This window comes from Rhinichthys klamathensis, unplaced genomic scaffold (genome assembly GCF_029890125.1).
Source record: "Rhinichthys klamathensis goyatoka isolate OS25496 unplaced genomic scaffold, OSU_Roscu_1.1 h1tg000654l_1, whole genome shotgun sequence".
NCBI classification, from domain to species: domain Eukaryota; kingdom Metazoa; phylum Chordata; class Actinopteri; order Cypriniformes; family Leuciscidae; genus Rhinichthys; species Rhinichthys klamathensis.
In genome coordinates this window covers 517,924-543,475 of record NW_026607098.1, presented here as the reverse complement: position 1 = coordinate 543,475, position 25,552 = coordinate 517,924, and the positions used below count along the sequence as shown (strand labels likewise).

Sequence of the window (25,552 nt, the reverse complement as noted above, 5' to 3'; positions counted from 1 at the left end):
TGATTATTCTGGCATCATTTTCATTTATTCTGTCGAACAAGCAGTGTTATTTTAATATCACTGATATTTTGTTAATATTTTTAATTAGTTTTACTTTTATATTTTCTGATTTTTAGTTTTAGTAACTCTGTTGTGTGTTTTTGTCATATTTATTAGTTTTGTTTTAAATGTCTATCATTATACATTTTTCCATTTTAATTTATTTTAGTATTTAGTGAGAAATGTGTACTTGGCAATTATAGCTGAAATAATCTTTTAAAAATATTTTATTTTACTTCAGTTAACGTTTATTGCATTTCAAGTAACGGAAATGCTTTTCTCCCCATTTTAGTTAACAATAATAACTAGATAGATAGATGTCACATCTGCTAATTTCCTGACGTGAGAACCATTACCGTTTGACGTCATTGATGTCAAATCTTGCATATTCGTCTACACAAAATTATTTAATTATTTATTAAAATTCAGTTTATTTTACAAATCTACTTCAAAAGACTTGAAATATAGAGCTCATGTTATATGGACTTCTTTTATGATACATCTCTGGTGCTTAACAACCCCTGGTCACAGTGTGTTTTCATTGTACATGGAAAAGAGTCATGTAAATGTTCTTCAGAGCATCTCCAATGAAAGTCATATGAACTTTGAATGACATGAGGGTAAATCATGACAGAATTTTTACTTTGGGCGAACTTCTTTTAAATAAGATGTGAATCATACTTCTAGGCCATTTTTTTCCCTTCCAAATGTGACATAAAGTTTCCTATAAGAACACTAAGTTTAGTGTGAGCGAGGGCAGTAAAACTCTGCATCTGTTTTCATTGGGAAGAAAAACAGCGCTGTATTCATGACGTTCAAATAGCCTGCAGTCCCAAACATCGTAAGTTCGATCCCAGGTCGTGTGACCCATCAACTGTAGAGTCCAATCATTGTAATGCTCTTAATTAAGGCACTTAACCCCAGCTCGCCCCAGGAGGGGACGGTCCCTACTATTAGTGTACCCCAAATCGCTCTGAATGAATAGTATCTGCCCAACTGAGGTTCTTTTGCTTGCTCTTCACCGCACGTTCACCTTCCCAGTCCACATTTGTCTCAATCCTACTCAAATTGGTTTAACATAACTCTTTCTTACTGGGGCGTCCCACTGTTTTGTCTGTTTTTGGAGCGTTGCAAAGGAAGATGAATGGTGCTCTCGCTGATGGCTTTAAAGGTTAAGAAAATGTCAGAACAGCAGAGCTATTAGTCTCCTGTGCTCGGATGGAAGGGGCTGTTGACTTCTTCCTGAGATGCGGGGTATGATCTGTGTGTGTGGGTAATTGCTGTCGTGTTTGTCGTGTCTGGCAGGTCAGGCTGGGCCTTGTGCTCTTTTCTCCCATCAGCCATCTGGTTTCAGGACTGACATTTCACTCTGTCACTTAGTTGCAAGCCATCCAAGAACTTTGGTGCAGGGCTGACACTAACGATTATTTTGATAATCCATTAATATGCAGATTATTTCTTTGACAAAGTGATTAATTGGATGAAAAAGTTAATAATAATTTGATTAGATCAGCAGAAGAAATAATCAGAAAACAGCTGTTGTAATGGCGTTCAAGTGCATATAGCGGTTGGCGCTCTGCCTTTATAAAGCGGTAGGCTACTAAACCGTGTGGTACTGAAAATTTCTTTTTCAGAAAATTGACTTCAACACCGTCTAAACAAGCCCGACATGGAATTTATTCGCCATAGAAAACCATCTCTTCAGCGGACGGCAGACAGGTTTTGACCAAAAACAAAGTTTGAGAGCCACTGCAATCGACCCAGTTCATTTTCTGGCTTCCATGGCTGCAATACGCTGTGTTTTCGGGCCAACTGGCTACCCAAGTTGTCGAAATACTATTGGATAAACTGGTAGATCACACGGACCAAAACAAAAACAGACATTCCGACATCGAACGCACATTTGAAATTAGCAGTTTTCCCAAATCTCTACAAATATATCATATTTTTATGCTTTAGAACAGTAAAAAAAAACAAAAAACATACAGCACCTTTAATATCTAACAAGAAATATTTAAGTCATAATTATTGATGTGCATACTGAAGTCTGTGAAGGTTAACGCAGACTCTCTCGCTGTCAGGACAAGCCTTTATGCAAAATGGAAATATTTGTGTGACTTTTAAACATTTACAGATAAGGATACAACAGAGGAAATCGTGTCTCAAACGCGTTAAACGGCACAGGCATCCATCAAAGCAAATGAAAGGGCAAGTTGCATAAAACTCGACACTTTTGGTTGAGGTGCTTAATATGACACTCAAGTTTAGGAAAACGTTCTTGCACTTTTGCCGCTGTAGTGTGTTCTCCACCATATTTCAGATATGTTTTGTTCACTACTCATTCACTACTGTAAAGTGACATGACTGTTGGGTGTTTTCCGTACACACTGAGTGAACAGATGCAATTAATCGATAATCAAAACCATGGTTGATTATTTTCATTATTGACTATTATCGAATTTGTCTATGTTATGTTGCAGCTCATTGGTGGCAATGCAGATTAATGGACTGATGCTTAATCTGATGCTTGTGTCGTTATTATTGGCCTATACGCAAAATATTTGACATGTTTTTGTGAAGTTTGTTTGACTGTGTAAGTTGTGAATAGTGACCAAAGAAGCTTTGATTCAGGTTTGATGTCATGTTTCATGTCGTCAGTTGTGCATCACGTGACTGATCATGTTGCAACATGTTGGGATTTCAGAGTTACAGCCGACTCTTAAAGTGAATAAAAAGTTAAATAAAGATCTTTTTTTTGTTGTCCTCTCTCTTCCTGTTTCTCTTTCTCTCTGTTTGGATTGAATTTATTAATGCTCTTGTGAGGAGATCAACTATTTCTGTTTGCCTGACAGGGGAATCTTCATTCTTGTTATTTTCTCTTATCTTTTTCATCTCTCCTGTCTCTTTCTCTCCACCTCTGAGGAATCATAGGCTGTGTAGTAGTTACTGTGTGAACATCTCTGTGTCTCAGGAGAGTTTTTTCCTCTCTGGCAGAGAGATCAGACCTGACTGAATCCCACCTGAGGCTTGAAGGATTCTCTAAATCGCACCATCATTCACTCTCTCCTGTTTTTGTTTTGGTCGTTCTCCGGAGGATGATTTTATTGCTCAGCTGTTGCTCTCTCACAGGAGACTTAAAGGAGATCACAGTTTTATTTACGTATCTACTTTATTTGGGATGTTTCACCTTAGGGGAAATAAATATAGATGCAATGAGACATACAGTAAGATTATAGAATTATAAAATCAATTCACTGCAAAAACTGTATTTTAGTCTTGTCGGTATTTTTTTTTTTCTTATTTTATACAAGTTGTTGTATTTATGCATTTTGGTGAGAAACTTAATAGTAAAACTAATCTAAAATCAATATTTTATGTCAGGGATTCCCAAACTTGTGTCTGCCAAACCCATTTGACCTACTTGAAGTTCCCCTAAGAGTTAATATTTTAATAATTCAACAACATTTGTTCATAGTTCTCTGACGTTGGTTAATGGACAGACAAACAAATAACAATTTGTTCAATCTTTTTCTATCAAGTGTTTAATCTTGATTTGCATTTATTCAAAATATTCTCATTTTGCATTTTTATGATTTCATTTATTATTAGCTTTCATTCACAAACCCCCGTTATAGGCAAAACCTGTTTTATGCAATGGATCTCAATTAATTGTTTCTTTTTTTATTGATGTTTTGATGAGAAAACAAGACAAAAATACCAATTTGAGAATGATTTCTAATAATGCGAAACTTCAATATGCAACACTCTAACAATGCTGGGTTGTTTTAACCCAAATTTGGGTAAATTTCACTTCAAATTTCACTTTCAACTGTAATTTTTTAATTGCATTTTTAACCCAACATTTGGGTTTGTCCATATTTGACCCAAATTTGGGTTGAAACAACCCAGCATTTTTTAGAGTGAAGTTAATGCATATTGAGATCTCTGTTTTTTATTGATCTCTGAACCTCTAGTTGAGAAATGCAAACACATCTAAGCATGAAACTTCAACAAAAGTCTTCACTTGCTCTCCCTTTAATCTCATTTGTTGTCTTGAACACAAGTTATTTCAATTGAGTTATTTATCTCACATGTATTTATTTTCACCTTGCATATGGGTCTTCATCATGAGTTCCTCAAAGAGAAGATGGACTAAACCAAGCGCTCCCCTGATGCTGTGCTGTCTTATGGACTTCTTGTGTTTGCAGCCATCAGATTAACCACAGGAGCTCGGAAATGAACAGCCAGCCCTGTGAGGTGCACATAAAATGAGCTAAAATAACCCACATAAACCAAAAGACCTCTGTACTCTTGTCCTTGAGAAGCTGTGTGCTCAAACACTGCGACTTTATATTTGACAGAAATAATCTTTTTATTTTTAATTCATTTTGAGTTTGACTTTGCGTCCCAAAAATGTTACCTCATTTCCCCATCTATCTCAATCCAACTTTCTTTCACAAACACCCACATTCAGTGCCTGCAGAGAAGAATATGGCACATATGGCATGTGTTTATAAAGAATGATTGGTAAGAATTAAGTTAAATCAGAGGGAGAAATAGAGAGTAGAATGAAAAAAGTGTCTAAAAATGTGTGCTCAACTGAGATGATTACAGTATAAGTCATGCATTTCACAATGAGATCATGTTGGCTAAATCTGTTTTGTGTTTCTTCATCCAGTGCTCTAGCATGACTTAAGATACTGGCGTCTGTTCAGACATGACATGTTCATAGTGAACCCCTCGAGAGGGAACACACCCGCGAGGGGCGGAGCAAGGACTAATTAACACCAGACTACCTTGATTCTGAACGCTAACATACTGTACAACTCTTTCGTTTTAATAGTATTCCTCTTCTTTGGGATTTGATAAGATGAATTAGTTGGTCATTCTGTATGTATTTTTGTTTCTCTATTCTATTCTATTGATGTATTTTTGCTTTTCTATTCTATTCTATTCTATTTCATCGTATTTAGTGATGCACCGATGTGAAAATTGTGGCTGATACCGATAACCGATATTAATATTGCTGTTAATGGCTGATACCGATATTTACCGATGTCGATATCTCAGTATAGAAAACCCATAGCGAGGATTAGGGCTGCACGATATTGGTAAAAAATGACATTGCGATATAAAAACAATTTCACCGGATGACTTGAATAGCTCTATTTGGAAAGAATGAATCATTCTAGAATGACTGGGGTGGTTTTGTCATGGAGTAAATCCGCATAGAAACTAATATTAATAGAATGTTAACTAATGTAGTTAACTAGACTTTAATAAATGGAACCTTATTGTAAAGTTTTTCCGATTTATGTCTCTTGAGTTCAGTGTTGGACAGATCAGTTGTTTTAACCATTCATTAAAGTGAATTGGTTCAAAGGAGTCATTAGTTCGCGAATCGGACGTGTCATTAACGGACGACGGCACACGTTGTGTGATTATCCAGGCAGTTTAGGACATCGCACAAGATTTGTCTCAACACAGAAAACATTTCATCACTAGATAGATTTTTATTTTATTTTATTGAAAGTGTGGTTTATGTCATCTGAATGTGTGGAAAGCTTTTCAGAGAAGATAAGGCAACGTTGTTTTAGCACAATTCGGTCTTCCACCCTTTTACCATCGTGTTTTACCAAAGATATTGAGGGAGGGTCGGGAGAGAGAGCAAGACAGTTTGAAGACGGCGAGAGTGCGCGCGACCGGGGCTTTCACTCTCTCTGCTCGTTCTCTCAGTCAAACAAGCGCAGCAGTCAGTCATCTACATCACTCTCCTACATCACTCACCGGTCAAATAAGGCTTTGGCGGGACAAAAATACGCCTTAGTAAGGCTGACAGAAAACAGCGCGCAAGTTCCAGTCTTCTTGCGCTTGATGTTTAAACTGACAGGACTTGCGTAATGTATGCGCTTGTGCAAAAACAAACATCCCCGCCCCCACACTCACATCTACACACCATAGACGTCAAATACACAGGAATGATTATCGGCCTGTTCACATCGGCCCTATTTTGACATCGGAACGATACCGATGTGTAAAAAATTGACCATATCGGCCGATGTTATATCGGCGGCGATATATCGTGCACCTAGGGTTGCCACCTTTGATTTGTGAAAAACCGGGACACTTTGAGGGGGGGGGGGTCAACCAGGGGCGTCAACCAGGGGCGTTTCCAGCTTTGAAGGACATCAAAAAAGAGAACAATCCCGGGAAAACCGGGACGGGTGGCAACCCTACGTGCACCACTAATCGTATTATTTCATATAAAACAACATGTATTTCCATGCAGGTTCAGGGTAATTTATGCTGATTCAGGTTAGTGCTGATTTGTAAATGGTTGATGCTGGTTAGTGTTGTTTTGGCTGGTTTAGTGCTGGTTAATACTGGTCCGATGCTTATCTAACTGGTGCTAACCAGCCTAACGATTTTGTTCACTAGAGAAACAGAACAGGTGAAATTGATTAAATATCATGATTGATTAAACTAGTAAAGCAACAGGTTCTTGCTGGTTTGAGTTTGTAAGCTATTGTGATTTTGCTGGTTTGTTCTGTTTTGGGGTTAAGAAGTACTGGTTTGGTGCTGGTTATGTCTGGTTAGTGCTGGTCAGGGGTGCGTTTCCCGAAAGCATTGTTAGCCAACTATGGTCGCAAGTTCCGTCGTTACCAATAGAGTTCAATGGGATTTGCGACCAACGTGCGGCCAAAGTTGGCTAACGATGCTTTCGGGAAACGCACCCCAGGCTAGTGGATGAGTAAAGCTACACTGTCCCACAACAGAACAGCATGGTGTTCCTTGTCAAGCTGGTTGACTTTCTGGTTAAAGCAATAAAGCAGAAGGTTCTTGCTGGTTAAGCTGGTCAGCTAATGGTTTTTGTTTTTCTGGTTTAGAAGTTTGGTGGATGGTTTATGTTGGTTAGTGCTGGGTTATTAGAGTTGAGTAGTACTGGTTTGGTGCTGGTCTAGCTGGTGGACAAGAAAAGCCAATGGTGTCCAACAGCAAAAAAAAAAAAAAAAAAAAAAAAAAACTTGTCAAGATTAAGCAATCTTGTGAATCTTGTAAGCTTGTGATTTTGCAGGTTTAGATGTTTGGTGGTTGTTTTATGCTGGCCCATTCTGATTTAGGGTTAATACTGGATTGGCACTGGATAGTGGATACGCACAGCAAAACATTATAGTTGTCCTCGTCAAGTTTGTTGACTTTCTTGTTAAATGAGTAAAGCAGAATGTTCTTGCTGGTTAAGCTGGTCAGCTAATGTGATTTTACTGGTTAAGAACGTTGGTGGTTGGTTTATGCTGGTTAGTGCTAATCTGGAGCTGGTTTATTCTGGTTTAGAGTTGAGTAGTACTGGTTTGGTGCTGGTTATGGCTGGTCAGTGCTGGTCTAGGTGGACAATCAAAGCCATTCTGTCCAACAGCAAAAAGAACATGATCTTTCTGGTCAAGCTAAAGCAACAGGTTCTTGCTGGTTGACTTTGTCAGCTATTGTGATTTTGTTGGTTTAGAAGTTTGCTGGTTGGTTTATGCTGGTCCATGGTAGGTTTAGGGATAAGTAGTACTGGATTGGTGCTGGTTAAATCTGGTTAGTGCTGGTCAAGCTGGTGAACGAGCAAAGTCTGTCCAGCAGCAAATCATTATGGTTGGTCTTCCTTGTCAAGCTTGTTGACATTCTGGTTAAATCAGTAAAGCAGAAAGTTGTGATTTTGCTGGTACAGAATGCTGGATAAGAGACGAGAGATCTTTTGACTTTGTTGACTTTTTATAAAATATCATCCTCTCCCTCATTTACCTCAGAGAATAAATGAATGAACATGTAATTTCAGTCTGCTGAATTAAATGACTCAGTTGAATGGATGAATGAGTGAGTGAATTGGTTGGTCTCAAGAGGAAGTCGTACAAAATTTGAATTCGAAATCAACCGCCCCATTGCGTATTGTGTTTTTGTGTGTGACGGGGGCCTGGAGATGGAGGGAAACGGAATAATGATAGAGGGGATTGAACATGTTTCTTGATCTCTTTTCAACTAGTATCACTGTGAAATGTCAAATTTGAATTGATTGAAAAGAAAATTACAGCTGTATTATGGGATGTCGTGGGGGGAGGGGTGTTGTTGCCACAGAAACTAGACCACTGCTTCTCAAAGTGCTGTTCTCAGCTAATGAGTAAGCAAAGGGTTCATGCTGAATTGTCCCAAAAAGACACTGAAGTCACACTTAAAAATGCCTGAGTGGAACTGCATTAAATAAGAAAATACTAACCCAAATGGCATTTATTTTAAAGAATAAGTATGCTTATTAAGCAGAACATTTACCAGATATTTTTTTGTAGTTTAGTCAGGGAAGATGGAATATGTAATTTGACATGCAATGAGCTGTGAGGGATAGACGTACAGTCTGTTCAATGGGTTGTAATTGTATTGTTTTGAGGTTTGAGGTCACGTTTAGACATAGTTAAAGACATTTTATGTTTAGACATTTGAACAGACTGTGCTTTTGTACCGGACAGCCTTGTCAAATTATGTAAATAAATATGGCATCTAAGATTGATATATTATATAAGGCTGTTAAATATTTACTAATTAGTCACAATGATTTTTGCTGGCCAAATAAAATAATGCAGGATTCTGAATATTGTGATGATGGATGACTTTTTGGGTCAGTGAGGTTTTTTTGAAGGAAATTAATATTCATCAAGGACTCATTAAATTGATAAAAAGTGAATTAAAGATTCCTATTTCAAATAAATGCTGTTCTTTCGAACTTCCAATTCAGTAAAGAATCCAGAATTTTTTTTATCATGCAGTTTCCACAAAAATATGAAGCAGCACAACTGTCTTCAACATTAATAATAAAAAGAAATCAGCATATTAGAATGATTTCTGAAGGATCATGTGACACTGAAGACTGATGCTGAAAATTCAGCTTTGATCACAGGAATAAATTACATTTCAAAAAAATATATTCAAATAGAAAACGGTTTTTACTGTATTTTTAACATTTAAAAAATCTTGCAGACCCCAAACTTTTGAATGGTAGTGTATATTGTATATTAAATAAGAAGATTATTGTTTATTAAAACAAAACGTTACCTGTTTACACTCTACTACAAGGACACCTGTGTGATCTTAAGAAGACTTGATCTGGTGTGCTTAGTGGTTTTTAGTCTTTTTTTGGACATTTTTAGTGGATTTATGAAAAAAAAGTGTAGCGTTTGAGCAGTTTTGTATCGAAAGCAGTGACATTCAGACATTTTGAAGTGTAGCATCAGTGTTGAAATACGTACCGAGGCTGCTGTGCACATCCGAGGTGCACCAGCCTCAGTTTGGAAACAGTTAGAGGAATTTTAACCCTTTCTTTCCTTGCGTCTGCTCGCCACAGATGTCGCACACACACACACACACACCCTCGTGCACAGCCGCCGTGCCCCCAGCAGCCTCCCTCCATTGAGAAAGTTAACAGTTTGTTTTTCACAGGGCTGAATGCTTCACTGCACACATTACCGAAGCCCCTTCATCTCCCCCTTTACTCATCCGTGAGAGGCTGACTAAAATGATTTCTCTCTCTCTCTCTCTCTCTTGTCTGTTCGTAAGGATTCTGTTAAACAGATCTGAAGTCTATCGGATGCGCTCCTCTGGAATGAGCCCATGCTGACACCTTACTCCTGGTGAGTAGTACACTCTTTCTTTTTTTCTTCTTCTAATCTATCCATCCGTGGTAAAACCTATCCACTTCCTGTGACTCTTTTCATCTTGTTGCACTGTGCTTTCCCTGCTTCTTTTTGTCCTGGAAGCAATTTTGCCCACATGTCTTCCCTCCCCTCGTGTCCTCCCGTATCTTTTCCAATTTCTTCCTCTCTCCGCTCCATCCCGTCTTCCGTCTCTCTCTCTGTCCCCTCCCTCTCTCCGTGTCTTTGTTGAGGTATTCTGATAAACAGTTTGGCCGTCATCTCCAGACCTCCCCCATTGTGTGTCCAATTCTCTTTGTTCTTTCAGCCTGTGGCGCTGGCCTCTGAGTGTGTGTGTGTGTGTGTGTGTGTGATTGACCACTTCAAGTGCATCTGTGTTTGTCTGAATAGATGGAGCTATATGCAAGAATTTAGCCGTTTTGTCCATATTGTCACTGACTGATTGTTTGATTCTTTTTGTCTGGCTGTCTCCCCTCTTCTGTCTATTTCAGTTCATTTAAATTCTGTTAAATTTCATTTGTTAATCACTTTTTGTTGTCCTTCCAGTCTATTTTTGTCATTTCAGTGTAATAAAATTAGTCTTTTTTGTCATGACAATTAATTTTGTTGTTCCATTCTGTCTATATTTCTCTTTCAACTAATTTCAAATCAGTTTCATTTTAAATGTTCATTGTTTTTTTTTATTTAATCATATTCATGTTTTTAAATATGTAACTTTGTGGTCTGTAAGATTTAAAAAAGATAAAAGATTTAAATTAAATTAAATTGATTAAAAGTGACATTAAAGACATTTATAATGCTATAAAAGATTTCTATTTCATATAAATGCTGTTCTTTTGAACTTTCTATTCAGCAAAAAAAAATCCTGAAAAAAAATGCATCAAGGTTTTCCACAAAAATATGAAGCACCACAACTGTTTTCAACATTGATAATAACCAGAAATGTTTCTTGAGCAGCAAATCTGCATATTAGAATGATTTCTGAAGGATCATGTGACACTGAAGACTGGAGTAATGATGCTGAAAATTCAGCTTTGATCACAGGAATAAATTACATTTTAAAATAGATTACAATAGAAAACGGGTATTTTATTTATAATAATATATCACAATTGCTTTTTATTAAATGCAGCCTTGGTGAGCATGAGAGATTTTTTCCAAAAACATTAAACAATCTTACCGACCCCATGAACAATAGTGTATATATACATGTACTTTTAATATATATATATATATATATATAAAAAATATAATTTTTTACAGCATTTATTAATGATCATTTGATAAATGATACTATTCTTTACAATTTATAAATTCTTCAAGGGCACTTCATGTGATTTATTAACTAATGTTAACCTATACAACATTTAATGTTAGGAAGTTAACTATTGGCATATGTGGAAATTAACATTAACCAAGTTAAATGCTGTAAAAGTTATGTTCATTGTTGGATTAAACTGACTATTGCACTAACATGTTTTTATAGAAGAGTTTGGAAATTCTTTTTTGTTTTGAAATGCTATAAATATAAATAAGTGGCTGTAGGATTTATTTCATAGCACAGAATTAATTGCTAAAAGAAAAACTAAACAACCATGATAATGAAAATGCATGGATCTGCAAGTTCATGTCGTCCATTATTCAGGGCCAGCCTACGATGTGCAAGGATCTAGGGACAAATATGCAAATATCATACAGCTGTGAGCAGTGATTTTAGTTTCGAGCTCCTGAAGTTAATTTAAACCTTCTTTTTCCATTTTATATCGGTTTAATACACCGATTCGTAATGCACTGTTTAGACAGATGCTTCTGTCACGAATCTCACGTTGTTAACGGCACAACGAGAACGAGAGATGGACAGAGAAAGGGAGAGTGAGAGAATGAGTGAAACGTGAATGGCGTGAGGATGGACACAATAAAAGGCCGGTCTTGTTGCGGCGCTGTTTAAGATTCTGCCCGGTGTCGGGTCCGTGGTCAGGGCTGAGTGAAAGTGTGCTCGCTCACAGCGCCTGTAAAGCTCAACGGACTTCATTCACGTGCTAAAGAGCCTCTGCTTTGGCAGATAGTTGGCCGGTCTCACAGAGAAGGCTTTCACGCAGAGACAGTGAAGGAGTGGAAGGTTTTGGGGGGGAAAAATAGCAAACAAGGACACATCTGAAAAGGCAAACACTTTCAGAGATGCAACAAATATCCGTGGAACTGCTTGATTGGAACTGCTAATTCCCAGCTTGGATCAGTCTGTACGTGTATCTCAGGTTGGCGTTGGCTCTTGGCCGGTAAAGGTTGCTGGCCCGTCTTAGTGCCCTAACTAGGGTAGCACACGGACCTCCAGCTGCGTGAATGGGAATAGAGTTCATTTGGGGTCTCTTTTTGGGGATAAAGGTTTTGATTGTGTGACCCCTTTCAGCGCTTAGAAGAAATGTTGGGGATTGATGGTGGCCGGGCTCCCATGGGCAAAAACTACATGTTCTCTATAGGGCATGTTTGTTGAGGCGTTTTCTTTAAATCAGTCAGACAAACTAGCGTAAATTGCATGCACTCTGCAAAAGATTAATTTTAAGTCAAGTGCATCTGCATATTTGAAGGCAGTTTTTTTGTTTTCTGTCATGTTGACGACACTTTACACCAGTAATCACAGGCTACGCATGGACTTCATTCATGACATGCAAGCAGAATGAATTATAGGGAAATTGTTGCACTGAATGGATAATTACAATTTACGCAAGCATGGTTTCACAGGTGAATTATACAGGAAACTGTGCTTGCATTTCATGAACGAGGCTGTAGATGCATTGGTTATCATTCTTCTAACAACATGGTCTTGCAAATTTTTTAAAAGGGCCATTGTTTTCTACGCAAACAAGCGCTAGACGGACATTTTTGACCGTTTCACTCGCGTCTCGCAACAGAGAGCCGCATGTTTAGAAAGCCATGTAAAGTTAAAAGAAGTTGAACTTTTAAAAGACATGTCTCGAGACTTTTTGAGGGGTTTCCCATTCCATTGCATCTCATCATATTTTTAAATGCAAAAAAATACTCTGTGTGATCGGCACTCTTTATATTAAACTATGCTTACTGTAAATACAAGATGCTGTTTTGTATGGAAGCTTGTTTCTGCCACAGAATAAAAGATTTTAAAAGATAATTGCGACTTTTTATCTCACAATTGCGAGTTTACATCTAGCAATTCTGACTTTACTTCTCAGAATTGAGAGTTATAAAGTCACAATTACGAGATATAAACTCAAAATTTTGACCTTTTTCCTCGCAATTGCAAGTTTATATCCCACAATTCTGACTTTATAACTCGCAATGGCGACTTTATATCACGCAATTCAGAGATAAAAAGTCAGAATTGTGAGATAAAAAGTCGCAATTACCTTTTTTATTTTTTATTCTGTGGCGGAAACAAGCTTCCATAATTTTGTTCATAATTGTTTATGCGATTTACAAAATTCGATTTGATTTATAGACATTATTTTTAACGTTATGCACTTTTTTTGGTACAGACAGTCATGTTATTTCATTGCTTTGAATAAACAGTTTAATGAGGTACCGTAGTACGGAGCCCCTAAAGGGACGTGGTGGTGGAAAAATTTTTAGGATGGGAGAATTTTTTTTTTTCCAAATCTTTTGCGTTCCCCCGAGAAACTTTGCATTCCCTAGCAAAACTTTTGCGTTCCCTCGCAAAACCTGTTGGCAGCTCGGACAGACACTTCCTGTTTAATGTCCCGCTGGCAGTGTTTCAGAGCTCCGTACGTTAATGGAGCGTTTCATAGTGTTTGAACTTGGACTCTAATATAAAGAAATGCGGTCAGTGAAGTTGGCAATATAGCCTATAGGCTACACATGGGCTATTCGAACTTCCCGGATCAATATTCTTGAGCTAAACGTTGTTAAAACACAGACGACGATCTATTTACAATAGGTGTCGTCTGTGTTTTAACAACGAAGAATATTGATCCGGGAAGTTCGAATAGCCTATGTGAATATATTGCCAACTTCACTGAACTCCTAGCACTGACCGCATTTCTTTATATTTGAGTCCAAGTTCAAACACTATGAAACGCTCCATTAACGTACGGAGCTCTGAAACACTGCCAGCGGGACATTAAACAGGAAGTGTCGGTCCGAGCTGCCAACAGGCTTTTCGAGGGAACGCAAAAAAAAAATTCTCCCATCCTAAATTTTTTCCACCACCACGTCCCTTTAGGGGCTCCGTACTACAGTACTTGTGGCCTCTAAAGACAAGCCAAAAGCTTTTTCCTCCTAACTGAAATGATGCCTTTTAAAATCGCATATAATTTGAATATTAGTAATATTTAAAGGACAACTCCGGTGCAAAATGAACCTCGGGTGTAATAACACATTGGTACAGACTAAATCGTTCCCTGAGATTTGTTTTCATGATAATCGAATGTAAAGAGTTTTATCTCTAAAAACAGTTTAGCTTATAACGCTAGTATATTGGGCATCGAGTAAGCAAAAAGAGATCGCTAGTTAATACCATTAACAAGGCTCAAATTAGCCCCACACTAACACGGCAGCATAATGAGTGTCCTTACATGCAAATCGAAGCATTGAGAACTTTGTAAGTGTACAGACAGTTTAATAAGAAGATACTTTACACAGACAGTACAGCTAGCGCATACAGACAGGACCCATCTTGGAAAACAGGCTAGATCAGTCAAACCACGAACACGGTGATACGTGAGCTGAACTGTGACTTGGAATCTCATGTGGTCCGTTGTTTCCGGAAGAAAGCACTGAGCGCATAAGAGAAGCACTGAACGCAACAGAGAAAATAAAAAAATAAATATAATTTATCTTATCTTCAATATCTACACGTACTGTTCGCTCACCTTCGTGGTTCGATTGATCGAGACTGTTTTCCAAGATGGCTGCTGTCTGTATGCGCTAACTGTACTGTCTGTGTAAAGTATCTTCTTATTAAACTGTCTATAAACTTACAAAGTTCTCAATGCTTCGGTTTGCATGTAAGGACACTCATTATGCTGCCGTGTTAGTGTGGGGCTAATTTGAGCCTTGTTAATGGTATTAACTAGCGATCTCTTTTTGCTTACTCGATGCCCAATATACTAGCGTTATAAGCTAAACTGTTTTTAGAGATAAAACTCTTTATATTCGATTATCATGAAAACAAATCTCAGGGAACGATTTAGTCTGTACCAATGTGTTATTACACCCGAGGTTCATTTTGCGCCGGAGTTGTCCTTTAAGTATAGAATTCGAATTAAGTTTTTCATACATTTTGACAGCCCTAGCCACTCAAAACAATTGCAGGAATTAAATACGGTCAATTTTGATTTCATATGGACTTTAATTAGCTTAATCTTGTTCAACCAAAAAGTTAATGAGACCAGCTCAGTTGTTTTTGTAACATCTGAACTAAACGTCTCCAGCATGTCTGGACTTTCCTGAGTTTCACCTTGAAATGTCTCCTGCAATCACAGCTGCTCATTATCACTTTACTTGTCTTCCTTTATACCTTCCCTCCCACTTGCTTTTTTCCTGACGGAGGACAATTAAAGATGAATAGAGTGCGTAAATCCTCTGTATCAGCATCCTGATGCTGCAGTGGTTGTAAAGCAGTGTCACAGTGAGACAGTGTTATCTATTGTGGATTAGCATTAATCCTTGTGTTTTTTCCAGACTGTTTACACAGGTCAGTCATGGATTAGTTGGCTTTCAGTAATGTGCTTGAGGAAAGTCTGTGATCAAGATCTGACTTTTGGCAGAAATTTCGCTCAACGCCCTTCGCGAATTTGCACTTTCACTCATTGTCCTTGTTACACGCGAAACTTAATATCCAAGGAATTCAGTTGTTTATACATTGCGTAATCGAAGAGTGTTGAAGGAATGTAGCGGGTTGAAAACAACTTCTATCAACCGCATCTGTGTTCTGCTTGTGATTACCACATCATTTTTGGCTCGTCCCTCAGTTTGTCGAAACAAATTTACATTATACATCACTTACGATGGAAGTCTGTGAGACAAAAAACAGAATCATGAAAGCTTGTATTTTGTGTTAAAGAATCTGTATAAAAGTATGTGTTTACTGTAAATTATATGACTAACGTCGTTATTATGCTTTACTAAGTTTGCTTCATTTAAACAGTACTTTGTGGACGTTTATTCTACTTTTCAAAAGTCTGGGGTCAGTAAGATTTTTTTAAAGAAATTAATACTTTTATTAAGCAAGGACACATTAAATTGATCGATAGTGACAGTAAAGACATTGTTATGTTGCAAAAAAATTCTATTTTGAATAAATGCTGTTCTTTTGACCTTTTTCTGAATTCTGAGAAAAAATATATCACGGTTCCAACAAAACTATTAAGCACCACAACTGTTTTCAACATTGATAATAATCAGAAATGTTTCTTGAGCATCAAATCATCATATTAGAATGATTTCTGAAGGATCACGTAATGATTCATTCAGAGTAATGATGCTGAAAATTCAGCTTTGATCACAGGAATAAATTACATTTTTACAATGAATTCACATAAAAAACAGTTAAATAGTAACAATATTTCACAATATTACTGTTTTTACAGAATTTTTATGAAATAAATGCAGCTTTGGTGAACAGACTTTGGTGAAGAGACTTCTTTGAAAAACATTAATTAGCACTAAACTGAAAGAACTCGAGATTATTTTCTGTGGTAATTACCAACATGCTTAAGTTGTATTGACCGAAACATTGGCTAAAAAAATATTTGGCTCTTTTTACACATAAATCATGTAGGACACACACGCACAAACACCATAGCGGTCATTTTGGGCTCACGTCCTGAACTTTGAACCTTGCGAAACTGCTTTAGAGGGAGCCATGGGTGTCCAGGGCAGGAGCTGCCAGTTCAGTATTCATAATTCCACATAAAGGCCTTTAAATCTTTTAGTCTGGATTAGACTGGGCCGACGAGACGACAACACAACACATGACCACAGAGAGCTCCAGGACGCCAAACACCTCCCGTCCTGACAGTCACAAGATTCCTGCAGAAACTTTGTGTTTTACTGAGCGACAGAGCGACAGAGAAAGGTTAAGTCATTTTGGGTCTCCCATTAGATATTAAAGATACTTTGATCTGCAAGACTTGAAAGTACAGTATGTCTTATAAGATTTATCTGATACAACACTTTATTTTACAGTGTCCTTGTTGCACGTTAGATGTAGTTACTGTAGTAATAACTATAAATTGTGCATAATTACATGCAACTAACCCTAACCCTATAGTAAGTACTTGTAGTTAATTATTATTACTCTATACACAGTATTTAAATGTATAATTACACTGTAACACGGACACCTTAAAATAAAGTGTAATGCTAAATTGTTCAATTCACAATTCATTTTCAGCTTCATTATTTCAGTCTTCAGTGTCACATGATCCTTCAGAAATCATTCTAATATGCAGATTTGCTGCTCAAGAAACATTTCTGATTATTATCAGTGTTGAAAACAGTTGTGCTGCTCCATATTTTTGAAGAAACTGCGATAAATGTATTCTTGGACTAATAGAAAGTTCAAAAGAACAGCATTTATTTGAAATAGAAATCTTTTGTAACATTACACATCTCTTAACTGTCACTTTTGATCAATTTAATATGGCCTTGCTTAATAAAAGTATTATTTATTTATTTATTTTTCTCACTGGCCCCAAACTTTTTAATGGTAGTTTATGCATGATATACACTCACCGGCCACTTTATTAGGTACACCTGTCCAACTGCTCGTTAACACTTAATTTCTAAGCAGCCAATCACATGGCGGCAACTCAGTGCATTTAGGCATGTAGACATGGTCAAGACAATCTCCTGCAGTTCAAACCGAGCATCAGTATGGGGAAGAAAGGTGATTTGAGTGACTTTGAACGTGGCATGATTGTTGGTGCCAGAAGGGCTGGTCTGAGTATTTCAGAAACTGCTAATCTACTGGGATTTTCACGCACAACCATCTCTAGGGTTTACAGAGAATGGTCCGAAAAAGAAAAAACATCCAGTGAGCGGCAGTTCTGTGGGCGGAAATGCCTTGTTGATGCCAGAGGTCAGAGGAGAATGGCCAGACTGGTTCGAGCTGATAGAAGGGCAACAGTGACTGAAATAACCACTCGTTACAACCGAGGTATGCAGCAAAGCATTTGTGGAGCCACAACACGCACAACCTTGAGGCGGATGGGCTACAACAGCAGAAGACTCCACCGGGTACCACTCATCTCCACTACAAATAGGAAAAAGAGGCTACAATTTGCAAGAGCTCACCAAAATTGAACAGTTGAAGACTGGAAAAATGTTGCCTGGTCTGATGAGTCTCGATTTCTGTTGAGACATTCAGATGTTAGAGTCAGAATTTGGCGTAAACAGAATGAGAACATGGAACCATCATGCCTTGTTACCACTGTGCAGGCTGGTGGTGGTGGTGTAATGGTGTGGGGGATGTTTTCCTGGCACACTTTAGGCCCCTTAGTGCCAATTGGGCATCGTTTAAATGCCACGGCCTACCTGAGCATTGTTTCTGACCATGTCCATCCCTTTATGGCCACCATGTACCCATCCTCTGATGGCTACTTCCACCATGTCACAAAGCTCTAATCATTTCAAATTGGTTTCTTGAACATGACAATGAGTTCACTGTACTAAAATGGCCTCCACAGTCACCAGATCTCAACCCAATAGAGCATCTTTGGGATGTGGTGGAACGGGAGATTCGCATCATGGATGTGCAGCCGACAAATCTGCGGCAACTGTGTGATGCCATCATGTCAATATGGACCAAACTCCCTGAGGAATGCTTCCAGCACCTTGTTGAATCTATGCCACGAAGAATTGAGGCAGTTCTGAAGGCAAAAGGGGGTCCAACCCGTTACTAGCATGGGGTACCTAATAAAGTGGCCGGTGAGTGTATATGGACCAGACTCGACAAAACCTGAGTAAAAGTGAAACCTATAATCTCATGTTCAAATCAGTGATTGTTTTGATGGGTTTTATAATACTTTGCAGAGGCAAGAAACAAACTCCCTCTAAACCAGGCACGACCTCATGCAATGTTGTGTAGAAACAACACGGGGACATTTGACATTAGTCTGAAAAATTAAAGTACCATTTTGAATTACCAATAAACATCTTTAAATATCTAACACGCATTGTTTGAATTGTTCACCAAGTCTAATCTAGTTAGAAGAGTTGTCAGTTCTTTATTAACCTGTTCTGACCCCGTGGATATCTGTGTGTGATTGGTGCTTGTGTGTGCAATTTGTGTGTCAACTATCTTTGACCTTATTTATTCATCTTCTTCTTTCATATCTCGTCTTTTAATAAAAAATGAATTGGCCCAGCAGACAGGCTGTCAGTGGCCCACCTAGTCTGCCCATTGTGTGACCCGGGCATCCCCTTTGGTGCATTTGTCACCGCCATCATGGCTTTCATGGGTCTCCATCTCTCTCTGTCATCCCTCCACCTCTATGGCCTCTGATGAGTCTGAGAAGGGGGGCATGAATAGGGTGCTGAGGGGTATTAAGGGGGATTTGGAAGATTGAGGGTCTTTTGCTATTGAGGTACATTAGACATGGTCTGCGATGAAGTGTCTGTCGCACAGCGTCACGCTTCCCGAGCCAAGAATAAGAGCCTGGATCCCGCTGCCAGAGAATTACACAGAAAACTCTACAGATTTACAAAGAATTCAAATACTCACCATTAACAAAATTTTACTGCATCCACTTGCTGTCTGTTTTTCCTTATTAACTGGATTTGGAGAGTTTTGAATAAATCTTTTACGGCTGAAGTGTGCAATTTCGTCTCCACTAATTGGTTCACCAAGTGGAACTGCAAAAAAAAAAAAAAAAGGGTTTCCCAAACACTCTTCCATTGATCACACTTACTCATAGCCCCGCCCCCCAAGTCATGCCATTGGTTGAGCCAGTGTTGCTGGTCAGGGTGCATAAATAAACAAATCACAGTGTGTATGTTTTTCATTTGTGATAAAATCAACCCATGAATAGCTTATTTATAGTTCCTTTCTGCATATTAAGTAGGTATATGAGAAAGTATTCAACCCAGAACAATGTCAACAAATCAGCTTATTAAATATATATAAAAATATGTTTGACCTATCTTTAATGTGATCAATTTCAGCTGAAAGTTTTCTCACAATATTTTATTTTGAATATTTCCATATTACTATTTTTTTGGGGGATATGGTATAATTTTTTACCCTTCTAATAATACCATTTTGAAAGAGTTTTGAATAAAAGCTGTTTGAATAATAGGTAAAAAAAATAATGGATGATTTCTGGGTTATTTTAGTATTATTTATAAACTATTTTAGTATTTATTAATATTTTGAATTGGAAAGGTAAAATGTTAAATGATGATTTCAATATTAAAGGGGTCATATAATGCCATTTTTGTACAAGCTATGAATCTTTAGGGTCTAAATTAAAAGTTTGTAATATACTTTAATTAAAAATTCTCATTAGTAATGTAAGAAAACACTTATTTTACTTGGTCAAAAACAGCTCTGTTTTCAGCACGCCGTTTCAGTGTATATGCCTTTAAATGATCATGAGCTGCGCTCACCCCGCCTCTCTGTTCTGTGCGTACACCGTTTGTAACACAATAACACAATAACCATAACGCGTTGTTCAGTATAAACGTGGGATTATGAATTATATTGAGAACATCATACATAGAAAACATGCAGTAATGTACCCTGAGTGTAAACCGACGCATTCATCGTGAAGCGTGCAGCTAGCGATTTGCAAAGATTAATATAAATATTAATATAAAGTTTAACAAAACGTTACACTCACTTCAGTTCTTCTGGAGGTTCAGCAGGAACACGAATAGCTGGTACCGATCCTTTTTTCATGAGCAGCTTCTTAGCAAAACCAGCTTTATACTGACCCTCCTCTTTATAAAGCAGTCTGGTGAGAAATGATTCGCGCAAACATGAAAGCATTGACGTTGCTCGTGGGGAATATTCCCTTCGAAAACAACTCAGCCACTGCGTCTTCAGCGGTTCGGATTTAGGAACATTAAAATGACTGTGTTCGTTATTACACCCAAGAACAGAACACCACAATCGCTTAGACGCCATTCTGCTCATAGACAGTGCTCCAGCATATCAACAATGACCGCGCCGGTCCGCGCGGACTATGATTGACAGCTGGCTCACGAGCGAGGGCGGGTCTGTGTTGAAACGCTCCTGTCAATCAACAATCGTGGGAGGGGCGTCCGACCGTGTGACGTCACAAAATCGAACGGCTCAATTTGAGGCAGGGGAAAACATATAAGGAGATTAAAACAAAACCACTGGATGGATTTTTATCGTTTTATGATGGTTGTGTACAGGCACTGCCAACACACATTTCAGTACAATCAACTTGTAAAAGTGCATGTACCATTATATTACACCTTTAATACTTACTAATTATTTTAGTATTATTTATTATACTATTATAGTATTTATTCATATTTTGAATTAGCTTTTATTCTTAAATTTCATTTTTTATTTTAATTTTAGTTCATTTTTGGTAACTTAATTATGTGATTTTGTCATTATTATTATTATTATTTAACTATTTCAATTTCACTTTAATTACATCTTTTTAAGTTTTAGTAATTGTAGAACTTCATTTCAGTTGCCAAGGAAACATGTGTCAGGTCTTGGGTGGTGAGTGAGGACTCAAGTGCAGAGTTTATGGGTTTTTAATGATAATAAAATAAAACAAAACACAAACAGACAACAAAAACTACCCCGAGGGGGAAAACAAGAGAGACTTGACTGAAGCACACAGCAGGGAAACACACAGTGTACATACAATGACGGCCCAGCAAAGGACTGAAAACACAAGGAGAATTAATAGGGAGAGCAAACAAAGCAGGCAACAATGAAGGACAGGTGGGGCAAATTAATCAATAATCAGGTAACAAGATGGGAGGGGCTAGACAATCGACAGGAGAGCACATGTCCACAAATCACAAGCCAATTGCTCACACAGCCAATGAGAACACTCATAAGCCACGTGTTCACACAAAACATGACAACGTGAAGCACACAGCTAGTGAAAACACAAGCTGCGTGCTACACACACAGCACAAGACAAAACATGACATGAAAGTACATGAAACAGATCACACAGACAAGACAAAGAAGTGTCAGGGCTCTGTCAAAAAAACAAGAAATAGACTAGACAGAAGTGACAGAACCCTGACATGTTTAGTTCAATTTTATTTCAGCCTTATATCCGTTAATAGTTTTAATTTTAGTTTTAGTCAATTATAATAATATCATTGTGTCAGTTGACTGAACTCCAATGAACACAGTTTGCCGTATTTAAATAATCGATTCAACCAATTTTTCAAATATACTATAGTATCACCATGGCAATACCATGATAATTGGTTGAATAATCTTGAAATATTATGTTAATACCATGGTACATGAATATGGCAATCCTTCAGTACCATGGTACATAAGAAGACAGACTAAATAAAGGAGGAGACTTGAACAACTAATGTGCAAAGGTCAATATATGGCAGCCATAAGAATGGCCAAGAGCCAATCACCTTTTGACAGAGGCTTCAGCTGCTAAGATAAAGCACAACCTGATTTATATGTTATTGATCATAATCTAGACACAGTTTTGGAGATGTTGGTCTTTACTCTTTAGTGTATTTGTATCCTGGAAAATAGGCTTTTGGGGGTGTATTCAAGATGATGTGGACTGACTAGATATTTCCAATTACTATCATATGGTATCAAGTTTAAGTAAATCAGTACAAAAAAGTGAAAAAAGTGTGGTTAGTTACAGGACATCAGACCACCTCTGTCTCTACAGATTGGGTAATGTTTGGTGTTTGTGTGTGTAAACCAAGACAGATGCTTCAGTGGTTTCTCTGTGACGCATCAGGAAGTGTGTGTTTAAGTGTGATTGAGCATGTGTTTGTATGTGTGTGTGTTTACTAGGGGGCTAACTGGGAAGTTTGTTAGAGTGAAGCTGTGTATGTAAGATCTCAGATGAGTGTTTACACGCCGGTTTACCTGAGCCTCATGCGCTGTTAGACACCTAATGGAAAGATTAACTGGGTGAACCGAGATCACCACAGAGACCCATTGATTCCCATGACAGGCTGAAAATAGATTAAAATCCCTTCTTCAACTTCTAATTAATCTTTTAATGATCTGCTGCCTCATCGTCCACAGGCTGACAATTACAGCAAAATCAATGTTGTGTTTTAGAATAACATTATGTGGAACTGCTGCAGGTCCTGGAAGAGGTCCAGTCATTTACAACGATGAGAGATGGAGGTTAATTAGATTAGAAATAGCAGAACTAACACATCAGGAGAAGATGAAGCGGTCTCTCTGCTGCTCACAGTGGATCTGTCTGTCTAGCTTATCTTTTTATCTGGATGTCAATCTGTTTTCTTTCTGTTCTGGAAGTTTTTTTTAATCTGTTATCTGTGTTTCCATCGTTTACTCTTCCATATGTAATTCCAAACCCATTTTACTTTCTTCCCTGCGATGCAAAAGGATTTTCCCCCGAAGAATTAGGCCTGTTCACACCAATAACTATAATGATTATCATAGTTGATCCGTACGAACCAGGCCCCGCGGTCCGAAACACATGTGATTCGCGGATTAATTGCATTTAAAGATTATATAGTGAAAGTTTATTATTTGCACGTGTTAGCCAATTTAAAACACTCAAGCGTTTTTACACAATTCAAATGCATGAAGAGGCAAAAGAGATATCGATTTGCAATCGCGCGCTGTTTTCTGTGCGCACACACTCAAAGCACACACGCTCACTGAGGCGCTTTTCAGATACATATAATCGAGACTCCTTGATCTTGAACGAACACATACACACAAAATTATCGACAAGTGTTCCAGTCGGTTATAGTGAACGTAAAGTTGCTAAAGAAATCGAATGTGTTTCATGATATTGGTTCCGTGCATTTACTGACTGCAGCCTAAAAATAACTACTACTGTATGTCATTAATTGTCAAACTGATGAATGAAAAAAACATTGACAGCCAATCAGAACCCATCTTTCTTTAAAGAGCTCAAGCATTTACAGTGGCAGACCACAAAACTCCAGCGCATGCTAATAAACAAAACAATATCGTCTGATAATATAGTTATCGTTATAGTTATCGCCCTTGATGGTGTGAACAGCCTTTATACTAGTCGCTCAGTTAAAAGGTTAGTCACCCCAAAATGAAAATTCTGTCAGTAATTACTCTCCCTCATGTTGTTCCAACCCCGTAAGACTTTCGTTCATCTTTGGAACACAAATTAAGATATTTTTGATTAAATCTGAGAGCTGGATCACTCCTCCATAGGCTTCTATTGTAATTAAAACCTGCCGGCCCAGAAGGTTATTAAAGACATCGGTAAAATAGTCCGAGTGACTACAGTGGCTCAATCTTACGTTTATCAAGCGACTAGAATACTTTTTGTGCGCAAAAAAACAAACAAAAATAACGACTTTATTCAACTATTCATTTTCTTCTCTGTGGGGCGTGGGATTTCACGTAGTGAAACTGCGCAAAGCTTCTAGGTTGTACGTCACACGCATCACACACATGACCAGCGTCGGCCAATCATGAGCCTACGTGTGACGTACAACACAGAAGCTTTGCGCAATATCACTACGTGAAATCTCACGCCCCACAGAGAAGAAAATGAATAGTTGAATAAAGTCGTTATTTTTGTTTGTTTTTTGCGCACAAAAAGTATTCTCGTCGCTTGATAAACTTAAGGTTGAGCCACTGTAGTCACTCGGACTATTTTAACGATGTCTTTCATAACTTTTGGGCCGGCCAGTTTTGATCCCTTAAGAAGCCTATTGAGGAGTGATCCAGCTCTCAGATTTCATCAAAAATATCTTAATTTGTGTTCTGAAGATGAACAAAAGTCTTACGGGGTTGGAACAACATGAGGGCGAGTAATTACTGACAGAGTTTACATTTTGGGGTGAACTAACCCTTTAATAATAGAGACTGAGGCTTTCAAGCTTCAACAAGTCAATATTTTTTCCAAGATTCCAATTTTAATAACATGATGATTTTTTTTCCATCTCTCGTCTCGTCAGGACCCTCTCACTTTTCCTAAGTTCGGGAGTGGTTGTTGCGGTAACCATGACAGGACCACTGTCCTTCGCTGGACTTGTCTTCCTCCGCCTCCTCTCTTTGCCTCTCGTCACGTCACAGACGCCATCACTCCCAGCGACCTCTGACCCCGAGCCTGTGCCCTCTCTGCCTGAAGAGTGCCGGAGAAAAATGCACCCTGTTACCTCCTACACAGGTGGGTGTAAAATACCTCGCTCTCTCCTGCCCTTTTCATCACTCGCTTTTGGAGCCAAAGGTCAAAACGATAAGCTTTTGAATTTTTTCCCCCCAAACATCTCGGTGCAGTGTGTCGAGCTTGTAAAAACTGTTTCTGTTTGCATCTAGACCAGAAGAGACCATCTAAGTGAAACCGCAGACAGCATAAGGAGGATAAAATGATAAAATCAGAGAAATTAATGGGAGAAATCACATTGCTCAATTTGGCGGCTGTAACCTTCAGATACAAGAACCTTTTTAAAAAAAAAGACATCACTTGCGTTTTATTCTACACAGATGCATAGACCATATTTATTCCCCAGGAATGCATTATATTAATCAAAAGTGACAGTAAAGAGATTCATAATGATTTCCGAGGGATCTGTTATTTTCATCATTTTTAACTATAATGATATTTCACAATATTTTACTGTATTTTTGATCAAGTAAATGTGATAATAAATGGCCTTGG

The 25,552-nt window shown here is 38.0% G+C and overlaps 1 protein-coding gene across 2 annotated transcripts in view; it reads left to right on the top strand.

The window, feature by feature from the left end:
• sema5bb (sema domain, seven thrombospondin repeats (type 1 and type 1-like), transmembrane domain (TM) and short cytoplasmic domain, (semaphorin) 5Bb) overlaps nt 1-25,552 on the top strand; it is a 73,029-nt gene that overhangs the window by 11,146 nt on the left and 36,331 nt on the right. For both annotated transcript variants that reach the window (XM_056241556.1, XM_056241555.1), the window contains exons 2-3: nt 9,625-9,698; nt 24,849-25,060. In XM_056241556.1, the coding sequence (XP_056097531.1) occupies nt 9,679-9,698; nt 24,849-25,060 (232 nt within the window). In that variant the 5' untranslated portion in view covers nt 9,625-9,678. The remainder of the gene's footprint in view (nt 1-9,624; nt 9,699-24,848; nt 25,061-25,552) is intronic.